This window comes from Candoia aspera, chromosome 3 (assembly GCF_035149785.1).
Source record: "Candoia aspera isolate rCanAsp1 chromosome 3, rCanAsp1.hap2, whole genome shotgun sequence".
Taxonomy (NCBI): Eukaryota; Metazoa; Chordata; class Lepidosauria; order Squamata; family Boidae; genus Candoia; species Candoia aspera.
In genome coordinates, this window is record NC_086155.1 from 33,346,138 (window position 1) to 33,359,009 (window position 12,872).

General features: G+C 38.5%; 1 protein-coding gene across 1 annotated transcript in view; it reads left to right on the forward strand.

Annotated features, from left to right (window-relative positions):
- Positions 1–11,408: 11,408 nt before the first annotated feature.
- The window catches only part of LOC134493048 (fer-1-like protein 4), a 37,354-nt gene continuing 35,890 nt past the window's right edge, over positions 11,409–12,872 (forward strand). Inside the window, exons 1-2 of the mRNA XM_063297290.1 lie at positions 11,409–11,592; positions 12,641–12,761. Of these exons, the coding sequence (XP_063153360.1) occupies positions 11,429–11,592; positions 12,641–12,761 (285 nt within the window). The 5' untranslated portion in view covers positions 11,409–11,428. The remainder of the gene's footprint in view (positions 11,593–12,640; positions 12,762–12,872) is intronic.

The window sequence follows — 12,872 nt, forward strand, 5'->3', positions numbered from 1 at the left end:
TAGCTCATGGCATCATTGAGGTGCTCAAACACCAGCACCATGACAAGGTAACAATCCTTTGCTGAAGAGGCAGTTGTTACAATCTGCTAAATAGGAGCTCACGATCTATTTCAGAAATAGATTCCACTCTCCAAGGACTCTTACTTTTAGGCAGGTTTCCTAACAGTTGGAATCTGTCTTCATCTAACAAAAGCACATCCTATACTCTGGGATGATATGGAATAAGTTTTGGCCTTGTTCAACATGCAGAATAATCTTAAAGCCCTATAGAAAAGAACCTTCCATTTAGAAACATTGGAGCATGTAAGGAAGCCCTTTGCTTATATAACTTCTTGTTGAAGACATCTCATATAGTATTGGTATGATCCTCCTCAGCACATGGTAGAACTTAGAAACTCAGTATTTAGATTTCTTCCTTTTTCTTCCAGTATTTTACATTTGATTTTCATGAACCAAGAGATATTCTATTCCACAGACTCATAGAGATTTCTGTAAGTATATTAGCTACTATATTTGGGGTAGGGTGGGATGGGGGTAGATGGCCAATGGCCTTACATCGTGCCATGAAATGAGCATTCTAGAACATAGTTTCTCAATTATTTTTCTAAAGTTGCAGCTATTCTTTGTCACAGATCAATAGGAGCTAATCATTTATTTATTTATTTATGCTTTTAAATTAATAACAAAACAATAGGAGCTAATCATGTCATATTTTATCACAGAGGCGGTCACTAGAAATGTATAATCTTTGTGCAATTCTCTTACAAGAAATTTACTATTATCCAGAAGTTTGACATTCTAATTTATAAAATAATTCAATTAAACATACAACTAGGAAAAGAAATACTAACAAGTGATGTTACTGAGAAAAAAAACTTTGCACTTGTGGTATTGCAGAGACTAATTTGTGAATCCTGTTTCAGTTTCATTAATACCATTTAACTTGGCTATGATTGCCACTTGCCATCATGTTTTGAACCTAGGGATCAGCTGTTTGGTGTCCTTCCCACTCTCAACCCGAATGATAGGCTCTTCTTGGCAATAGTTGGCTTCTGTGGATCTCTTGTCAGCCATATGGCTCAAAACTGAGAAATAACTTTGTATTCATGTGCAGGTCTTCCATTCAAAGAAGATTCCCTTCCTAGACACTCGCATAGGCACATTCAAGATAGATCTTGAGACTGTATACAACCAGCCAGGTACTGTACCATGAGGCTACTTTTGTGCCAAGAATTGCTTCTTGGTTCTCTTTTCCCATTACTTTGGATTGTCTGCTTTAACATGTGGTTTGATCAAAAGCTGCTTAATCTGTTTCAAATGGATTTGTTCATGATCAGCATCATTCATTTCCAACAACTTCTAACAAATGGGAGAATTAAGAATCAGCTCTCCCAGTACTTGTCCTTTCAAGAAGGTCCATGATCAAGATTCTCAGCTGAGAAAAATGGAATTGTTCATTAAATCTGCCCAACATTTTCAGGAGCTGGTTCAAGACATTTTGCTGTCTGAGGCTGGTCAAATCATGTTGATGAAATTTCCCCAGCTGGCACTAAAATACATTAGTAATTAAACAAACAATGTGTTTCCCTTTCACATCCCCCCATATCCTGAGGCACTTGCTACCTCACATTGCCTATTTTCTATCTTCTACAATCTGGTGCCCTCCAGTTGTTTGGGATGAGTACTCCCAGAATTTCCCAACATATGTGATTGGTGCCAGGTTGGGAATTCCTGTGATGCCCATGGAAATTTTTTAGTAAAAGTTTATGCTCTCTGTGGCTATAGCCTTCCTTATAATCAAACTGAGCTCTGATAGTTTCTGAGGAGAATAACTGACTTATACTTGCTAAGTATTATGTCACTCCATTAGTTTTAGTTTTCCTCTGGGTCCTTTTTTTCAATACATAGGTATGGTCTAGGCTCAGAATTTCTAGACACGATTGTTTGTTTATGTATTTATATGATTTATATGACTGCTCATCTCACACTAGTGACTCTGGGTGGTGTATAAGGATTAAGAACACAAAATCCCACAACACACAACCCCTGGCAGCCAAGGATAAACAATAACCCACTCACCAAAAAAAAAAAAGCACATCAACAACAGCAGAGCTCATCTAACCTTCTGACACAAACTCCTAATAATCTAAATTAGATCCAGAGAAATTGTGATTCAATTGTTCTCTCTTTATGCATTTAGAGCATAGGTTCTACCAGAAGTGGGCTGTGATTAATGACCCAAAGGACACCAGAGCAGGAATTAAAGGCTTTGTAAAGTGCAACATTTCTATCATGGCTCGGGGGGAAGTAATCGGTTCCTTCCCCACCTCTTCCAGCAGTCAGAATGAAGACATTGAAAAGTAAGTCTGTGATGGTGAAAGGTATATGGAGTGTTGTCCTGTGGAATTAGTAATAACAGGACAGTCTTCCTAATCCTAAGAGTGAAGAAGAGGGCCAGAGGTGCAGTGCTTAATCAAGCTTGGGAAATTTACTTTATTTATAAATTGTATTGTTGAGCACAGGAAAGGGCATGAACATTCTAACGAAGAGTGAAATTCAGATCTCCTTTTTCTCACTCGGAAATTGATGTCTGCCCTCTATTGCACAGATAAATTTGGGATCTTCTCCTTGTCCCATTATCAGTTCAGGCCACACACCATTTCCTGAGTGCAGGAATGGATAATGTCATCCTCTACCCATTCCCAGCCCATATTTTGAAGCTCCACATCAAAACTGGTTTTATGTCTTAAATTATCTTAAGCCTTTCTGAACCAGGTGAAGAAACCAAAATACTGTAAGCAGGAGTTTTAAACCTATAAACTCAGGGGTTCTTATCACCTTAATTGCTGTCCATTATTGCAAACAGTTTAACAAAGTTTTATAATCTTCTGGGTTTGCCCTCTAGGAACAACTCCCAGAAGAAAATTTGCTCTCTGAGTGAATGGGTGGTGACTAAATTTGATATATAAATTTTAAAAAAAATAAAATAAAATCAGCTCTTTTGCCAAGTTCTTAGTAATTAACAGCTAAGAAAGTATTTTTTGCTGTCAGGAAGGGACAGACCTTGTGTCTCCTAGCTAGCTGCCATCCTTTCTGGTCACTTCTTTGTGCAGCCATTTTGTCCTGGGTGCCAAGACTCCTATATTCTCCACTTGATGGTAGCTGCCATTTAAAAAATTACCTTGTGGTTTATCTAACAATGGCTGGTCCATTAAGTTCATGAACTTTCTTTGCCTGTGTTTTCCCACCCCCACTAGAAGCTCATTGCTCCATTTAATCCTTACATCTCATAGCAGGATCCCTTTCGGTTCCTGTCCAGGCTGGTTGAAAGATGCTTACTTGCTTTCCCAACCCCAACCCACCCAACCGCAAAGCTTCCCTTCCTTTCCCCACCGCTCTACATATTTAAGTTGCAAGGTAGGCATTTGGACTAATGCTACAAATGTCAGTGAATGCTTCTTTGCTTCTCTAATGATGAACCATCAGTTCTTCCTTGCCACTGTTAGAATTTTCCTTATCAGGTTCGTTTCTGAGCCAGGATCAAAGACAGGCAGTTGCATGAAATTAAGTTCTTTATTCTTCACCCAAGAGAAAAAGCAATGACAGCTAGCTGTTAGGTGGGCGGCCGCGCAGGACCCCCTTCTTACAGCACATTATATAGATTCCATTCAACTCCTCCTTCAGAATATCGCCCCTTACTCAGTTACCCATACTCCACCTTAACCTTATTCCATATTAGGAATTTCCTTCCTTCCCTCTATCATCATTCCATATAACGGACTTCCTTCCATCCTTGCTAGTGTGCCTTGACGGTTATTAAACAATGCCTTTCCTCTGGAGAAGCTATCCTTGGAATGTACACCTTATCTTGTTTCTATGGGCACAGCTATCTATCAAGGCCTGCTAGAAAGGAAGAGTAAGAAAGTCAACAAAATTCTTCTAGGAAATACAACACAGCTTCAGGGCCATAATACAAGTGCAAAGGTCTCTAATATATGAACACTACATATAAAATATATGAAAATGAAATATATTCATATTTAAGTTCTATATATGTAAAATCTTCTATCACCACAAAGGAATGCAGGAATAAAGAAAACACCCATTCTACTTTGCTTTGATTAAGGATGGAACAATCCATAAAAAATATGGTGGGGGGGCATTGGGAGACTCACCTACGCAGGGCAAGCCAGCAAAGCTTGCCTTCTCTGCATGGATAGGAAGGGCAAGAAGCAGGAAGAAGAACCAATCAGGTCCTGTAGTGTCCATATTTTGGGCTGGGCACCAACCCACTGCAACCCAGATTTGAATTTTTAAACTCAGCTTCAGGAACAGTTGGAAGCAGTATGGAAGACAAGCAGGTCTGGCTGCAGTGTGAATTGTCCTTAGTCTCTCTCCTCATTCTAATCCAAGGAATGATGATATGGTTGCTTCCTTTTCTGAGGAGTTAGGACTATATTATTTTTAAAATAATCAGGCACAAATCTCTTGCAAAAAAATTACTTTGAGAGGCACTAAGCTTGATTCCTGGTGAGTTCATGGACATATTCATGTTTTCTTGGCAAAAAATGTAGAAGTGTTTTTTTCTTCTAGAATATTTTTCTTTGGGGATTTTTTCCACTTCCCAGTCCAGTCTCAAGCTCTGTTATTTTCTGGTAGTCTCATATCCAAGTATTAACCAGGTCTAACCCCGGTTAGCAATTAGCCAAAGGTGGCTGGGTGCTGCAATGTAGCAAGGTAATTAATCATTTTGTTTGTTAATTAAATATCAGATAATTGAGGAAATGAACTGTTGTTCTGATTTTTAACCCCAGAATTATGTATCCCAAAAGGGCCATCCCTACTAACTGATCAAACATCTTCTTTTCAGGAACTTGTTGCTCCCTAAAAAAGTTCCAGCTGAGAGACCCTGGGCCAAATTCTGCATCAAAATGTACAAGGCAGATGGTTTGCCCAGTATGAGTGCAGGAATCATGGGTGGCTTTTCAAAAATTGTGAGTGAGAAGAAAGTCTTCATTGATCCTTATGTGCAGATTTCTTTTTCTGGACAGCAGGTAATTCTATGTTGCAAGTTGTATATTTCCTTACTGAAAGATTCACAAAACAGATTGATCTATTCATTTTTAGTATTGAACTTTTCTATTAGGTCAAATAGAAAAAGACCAGGTATTAAGAATTTAGGAAACAATATGATCCTGTCAGGATTCCTCTAACTGCTGATTGTGGAGTATATTCCAAAGCATCCCTAACTTATGCTTAGGCAATTCCCCCTGATGCCTACAACTACATTTTTCTCTCACCACCTAGTCCTACAATATGCAATTAATACAAGCCCAGTGAAGGATCTGCTGACTGCGTAACAGGAGACATAGAGCTTTTCCTACTACTGAGTTAAAATGCATCTACCCACATTTGAGTTAGGCAAAAATGCTGTTTCTATTACCAATTCCTGTACTGCCTCCAGTGCCTCCAGTCCAATCACTGCCAGTCAGTGACTTCCCATCAGTAACGGATTACAAAGCACAATGGGTTTTGCCCATGTGAGGCTATCCTTGGATGGTGTCAAAAAAGTGGGTTGTGGGTAGAATACAATTTAAACTGAGTAGGCAGTCATCACACACTGATACAGGTAACAATACTCTCTCACTCTGCTGAGGATGAAAAGAGAAGGCAACATCATGAGGACAAGAGGGATAACAAGTGTGATTGTGGTTGATTGTGCTGTGCAGTAGTTAGATGCAAATGGGGACATGGGCACAGTGCAAGCCTCCTAAAGGGAAAAAAAAGTTTTTCAAGATGTCAATTACTTTGTATCGTTCTGGTTTAGTGCATTGGCACTAAACTTAAGCTTACAGGAAACAATAATCTAGACACAGCCATGGAACAATTCTCCTCTAAGGAAAGGTGACAAAGTTTGGAGCTAATTTGTTTATTTAAAAGATGGGTAAATGGGGCATTTACCCTAGATGAGAATTCTGGAAGTTGCAATGTAAAGACATCTGAAAGATGTCAGAGAATGGGAAGGCTGGTCTGAACAGTTCTGTGCTCCCTCACTCTTCTATTACTGCTTTATTTCCAGCTGAGATCTTTGTTTCTGTTCATGTAACATTCTCTTATTTAGGGAGAAACATCAGTTGAAAGCAGCACTACAGAACCAGTTTGGAATGAGCAAATAAGTTTCATTGAGATGTTTCCTCCTCTTGTTCGAAAAATAAAAGTCCAGCTGTTGGATGATGCGAACATTGGAGATGTTGCCCTTGCTACACATTTCATTGATCTGCAACAAATATCTGACCCTGGGAGAAATGGTGAGTCTCTGATAGACGTTGCCTTATATCAGGTCATAGATCCATCTAGCACTGTGTTATCAGAATTGATAGTGCTGTTTTAGCTGACTGGAATTCTCTCCAAGGTGTCAGGCAAGAATTTTTCCAGCCTTTCATGGAGAGTTCAAGGATAGAAGCAGCAAAAATTTGGCATGGAAAGCAGAGGTTTTGCTGTTGAGCTGCAGCCCCGTAGAACCTTGTAGCTGATATATGATTAAATAGTCCTTATCTTTTGTCTATTAGCCTGTCTATTAATTAATTTAAAAATCAATTAATAGTGTCTTTTACACACAGAACAATGAATTGGGTCAAATACTAGACATAACAGCCATGGCAACAAATGTACAAAATACTCTGCAGGACTGTTTTGACCATACTGTACAGGCCTATCATATATGAAATGGAAGGAAGCTTTAAATAGAAGGTTTTGCCGTTCACTTAAATGGTCCACAGAAGGGACTCAGTGTTTGTCAATAGGAATTCCATAGTGTAGGATCATTATCAAGAAAGCTTTATCTCTTTTGCACATCAACTTAACCTATCTTAATGGTGGACATTTGAGAAAGATGCCTAATCTAGCATAAATGGGAAACAGAGGTCCTGTAAAAGGTTTTATATTACATTTATTGGTATAATAATACACCCTGCAAATTTATTGGAAGGATGGGACATCTTTTTCTCTACTATAATACAGCTGAGAAATTATTATATATCTATGTCTACTTCTGTATGTGGTGAGACATAGCTAGGAGATATCTATCTGTACTGATTGACACCATTTTGAGGGATAAATTCACAACTAGTCCTCTGAATTTCTGTGTGGTAATAGCATGCCAAATATTTATTTGTATGATAGGATCACCAAGGAAGCATGACCTATCCATTGTAAAAATGGGCCTGTAAGAGTGCAAATTTGAACCAAATGCTAGTATATTCAAAACCATATTTCCTTCCCACCAGGCTTTAATCCCACTTTTGGACCAACTTGGGTAAATTTATATGGTTCATCTCAGAATTCTACCTTGCGAGATATACACAAAGATCTTAATGAAGGTCTGGGTGAAGGCATCTTTTATCGTGGACGCCTACTTATGGCCATTACAGTAGAGATTTTCAGTACTATCCAGGCAGCTGAAAAGAAGCCAGCAGAGGTTCTTAAAGGGGCCTTAAGCAAACTCAAGCTGAAGAAGAAAAGTAAAAAGGCCAAAGAGACATCTAGAACTTCTATCAAGCAGCACCATCAAAGCCAGGCTGAGATTAGTACCACTGAGGAGGCTGAACAACCAAGTGAAGTGACTGTGGAGGTAGAGGACCTCCATCCTCTCCCTGAGGTGAGTCTCAGTGATCACAGAAATCATAGGAAAGTGAAATTATCTTATATGATGCCTTCTCTATATTTTGTATTTAATAAGTGAAAGCTAAAACATTGTTTTTCTCCGTTTAACATCTTCAATATTAAAGTTGAAAAATTAAAGAAGCAAATACAAATAACAACTTTAATACATGTTAAGTATTATAAAACAATGTGATCTAAATTAACAAGATAAAAAACATCTTTTGGATAAAAAGTTAGGCAATTTGTAATCAGTCACTGAATCCTTAGGGGTTTCTCTCTATCTCTCTTCTTCCACTCCTCTGCCCCAAAGACTAAAGAGCATTTTTAAAGAAGATGGAGTTATTGTTTAGTGGCTTGTGCCATTAATTTTCATTATGGATGATTTTGGCTGGGTCTGTATCAGACCATTGGAGAGGGACAGACTTTGCATAGTTAAGTAAGGAAAGGTAATTCTTGTTCTATATTCACACACAAACACAAAGTTCCAGTCCTTGAAAAACAAATTATATGACTTTCTCAATAAAGGACGTTTCCTCATTGAATCGTTGGGTCAATAAAGGAAATAGTGGCAGTTTCAAAATCAAAGCAGATGTGAAAATGTAACAAAGTTTCTATCAGAAGAAACCCCAAATGCAAGCTTTTAAAAGCAATTGTTTTCAGTATTCTACAGAGTCATACAGTAATTTTCCTTCTAGCAGGCATCAAAATTGGGATGGAGCAATGAAATTAACATTTTCTCTCATAACATCTCATAACATGGTCTAAGTTAACTTCTTAGTTCGTATTTTATGAAGATTAAACTTAGAGGGAATGTGGTTATGTAAGCAAGTCCCCACCCAATCTATGTATATCTAGCTGCTCTTACAATTCATTTCTATTTAAAATTCAAAATCCAATGATAGAATAAGGAAGATACTGTAGCCTTCTACAACTCTTGAGCCCCCAAGATGTGCTGGAACTGCAACTTCCAGAATTTTTAGGCAGCATGGTTTTAAGGGTGCTGGACGGAGAATACAGATTGCTTACTCAAGTGAACACTGGATTGCATGTTTAAAGCTCCGATGAAGACTTTTAAAAATAAAACAAGTATGCACAATGGAAACTTAGTTTGCTCAGCTATGCCCATAGAGAGACTCCTTTCTATCTACTGTAATTTCCTTTCCATGTATAGAGGTGATCTTTTTCTGAGGACATGCAGAATGTTTCTAACCTTCAGCTAAGAAGATCTCTATATGTTACTATGCACAACATCCTGATTTTTTTTTTTAAAAGGAAGAAATTAAAAGCAATTTTAGGTAACTTGCATAAAAGGAGAGGCAAAGTGTGAGTGAAAAAATGAAAGAGGAAGAAAGCACCACTTACCTTTTAAACATTCTCAAAGTTATTGTATTTTGAAATCTGGATTATTACCTATGTTCTACCAATCCCAATATATTTAGATACAACACATTAACTGTCCATTTACTACTTTAAGCAGAATTCAGCTTTCAGCTCCCACCCTCCTGACGAATATTGCTGCAAGTTTGTGTTATGTTAGAATATTGCCAAGGATAAATATCATTCTTTGTGTGTGTATGGAATTCGCATTAATTAAGTTAAAATACAGTTTATATTTGGATTAATCTGTGAATCAATATTCTGTACTATCATCAAAAAGGAAACTGAAAACTGAAAATGTTTTCTTCAGAATGCCCTAGGAGTGAAAGAAGAATTCCTTCTCTTTGCATCATTTTTTGAAGTGACTATGATGGATCCATCAATAGGTACCAAACCCGTGAAGTTTGAGATCTCTATAGGTAAAAGACACAAGCTTCAGTTTATTTTAATTTAAAACAGTTTCTCTTTTTCATCTCTCTGCCATTCTTCTCTTCCATCCTTTATTACAACTCACATGCCAGCCTTCTCCAAACTGGTGCCCTTCAGAGGCATTGGCACAGAACTACTATTATATTCAGTTAGCATGGTCAAAGTCTACGACTTCAGATTCCAGAGTTTCTTGGGGTGCACCTTCTGAAAAGAATGACATATGGTATTATTTTTCTATTTAGACTGAGCTCTGTGAGAAAGCTTCCAGTTCCCTTTATGGGTCCATAGCTTTATCTGACTTTTAGGAGAGTAAGATTTTTTTTTTTGGTTGGTTTGTAGCTGAGCTGTGGGTTTGTCTAAGGAATAACAACCATAAAATGGCTAAGGAACTCCTCATTGGGAGACTTGCAACAGATAATTTTATTTATTTATTTATTTATTTATCTAATTTATCCCCGCCCATCTCCTCCCGTCGGAGGCCTCTGGGCAGTTTACAACAAGCGATTAAAACCATCACAATAATACAAAAAATAAAATACAGTAAAAATACTATAAATAGAAATAAAGAATAAAAAATCCAAGCAATGAAACATCTAAAACAGTCCAAGTGTGGGAGGTGTGGTCTATAACAACCATCCCCATGTAGCTCTATTCCCTTCTCCACCCCAAGTGAGGCAGCAGAACCAGGTCTTCAGACTCCACCGAAAGACCAGGAGCGCTGGGGCCAATCTCACCTCCGGGGACAGCATGTTCCACAGGGCGGGAGCTACTGTGGAGAAGGCCTGCTTCCTGGACCCCGCCAGATGAAATTCTTTTACAGACGGGGTCCGCAGCATGCCCTCTCTGCATGATCGGGTGGGACAGGTTGATGTAATGGGGAAGAGGCGGTCCCTCAGGTAACCTGGCCCCATGCCATGTAGGGCTTTAAAGGTGATAACCAACACCTTGAATTAGACCCGGAAGCAAACTGGTACCCAATGCAGCTCGCGCAGCAGTGGTGTTACATGTGCCCTTCTGGGGGCACCAAAAACAGCTCGCGCAGCTGCATTCTGGACCAGCTGAAGCTTCCGGGTACTTCTGGATAATAGTCCCTCACTATTGCTCTTCAAGCAGCTGAAGTTTTATTTTAGTTTTCCTTCTCTTGGTTAAAGAAATATTAGAGGAAACAGATTAGCAATCTAACTTCAGACCAGATTTGGCTCAGAGATGGCCTTCATCAACCTAATGGATGTTCTATACTGGGAGAGAGAGATGGGGGAATATCAGTTGATACTCTTAGAACTTGTATAGCTTTTGATACCATGGATCATGGTATTCTTTTGGAGTGCTTAAAGGAAGAGGAGGTTGGTAGCTTCATGCTAGAAGCAATAAATATAAATAAATAATAACGATGCTTTTCTAACCATGCCTTATCAAGTGTCCAGATATCTTCTGCCAAGTTTGCGTGAGGGAATCTGACACAATGGCTCGTAGGACTTAGGCCTAAACTATCTGCACAACTTCAATTTCCTAATAGTCTATCTGTGCTGCCAGGTTTTGTACAGAGTAACTTCTGCATTATCTTCCCACCCTAGATAATGTAATATCACTAATTAATTCTCTTTTCTGAAGTAGGGCCTATATTGTAAAACTGTTTAGGAGTTGTTAATTTTTTTTTACCCAGGCTTTTTAGATTTTTTATGATCATGACTATATGGTTTTAATGTTTATATTTTCATAAACGGCCTAAACCAGTTTATGGAATGAGAGACTTATACATTGCTTAAATTCATAGATGATATAGATAGATAGACAGACAGATGAACATTGTGGACCGTAGATTATATTTTATCTTTACATTCAAATCAAACAAAAATTCTCATATACTGTAACTAAACATATTAAATGTGCTGTGATAACAAAGAATAAACATGCTTAACTTCAAGGCAATTATGGAAAAACTGAAGAAATTACCACCAAGATGTCTAGGAAAGGTGAAAAGGGAGAAAAGAGTGAAGAAAAACAGCCTTTGCTAGATCCCCTTTCAGATGAAGAGCTGGATATTGAAGTCATGCCTCCAACTACAAGTTTGCATGATAACTCCATGACTGTGAACCAAAGACCAGAACCCACTGAATATGACAGGTAATTACTCAATATTTTCACCTCATTTGAATTTCCACACTTTAATTAATTTGTATCACTAATTCTATTCATAAGGAAACCGGTATCAACCTTAGTGCCCATTCGTGACCAGAGAATCCTCTATATTATCCTTAATACTATTCTCAAAATTGAAACTCATTCTTTTTTTACAGAGTAACTTATACTGCATATGCAAGATACACATCACTTACCTGGTTTTAGGAGCCAGTTTGAATCTCGGTTCTTGATAGCAATAAGTTCCTTGATGCTGATAGAAAGCTTGTTACATTTATAATCCTATTCCATCAGGGACCATTCAGATACATTCACCAGTAAGTTAATGTTTGGTATCTTAGGGCCACTCCAATTTTAGTTCATGAGAGAGGAACTCATTTTCATTTGCCACAGGTGAGCAGTCTGTAGCTCAGAGGCTGTATAAGGCCTTCAGCAGCAAAAACTGCAGTCTTAGCATGATCAGCAAGCATGCAAGAAATAGATACTGTTTTCCTGTTGCCATGAATGGTGGAAAAATTAAGCAACCTGGTTCCCACCAGCCAGATGACTGGCAGGGACTGAATTGTTCATTTCTTACTGCTAATTGCAGCAGGAAATGAGCAATCTAGAGTGGATCGCTGGGAGAAGGGGGACTATGGATTGAGAAAGATAGATGTAAATGTGTATAAGAAGAGGTATGTGTATGTGAATAATGGGAATGTATGCAGCATCCTGTATAGCTCTTAGGGCTGAGAAGATTGCCCACCCATGATCTCTGTTAGGTTCATGTAGTGGAAACACAATCTTCCTCCACCCTATAGGTTTTATGTTTATATTCCTTTTTCCAAACAAACAGCAGTTCTTTGTTCTATGCAGTTGCCCTATTTGGCATCTTACCAATATCTGAGCTACCAGGTTTGAACTGCAACTTTGCTAAGCAAAGTTGGAGATTTCTGCAGCCCAGATCTGATAACCCTAATCAAGAGAACTCTGGCAGGCATACAAATGTTAGCTATTTGTACAAGCTTAAGCATTCTCTGCGTGCTGCTGTCAGCTCTTACAGCTGCCTCCCGATGCTGCATGAGAAACCCTGTGTTTATGTATGGAGCTACTGGGAAGACTACACCTGGAGACTTTATAATTCCAACTGGATTGTCAAAATAGCAGAGCGTTTGGTAATGTATTGCTTCGCCTGGAAACATTCTGTCAGACTCTGCTGCTTCTTCCCACATATTTGATTTCCTGGGAGCATGCATAATTGTTTGGGCAGAGCTAAATCATGAATC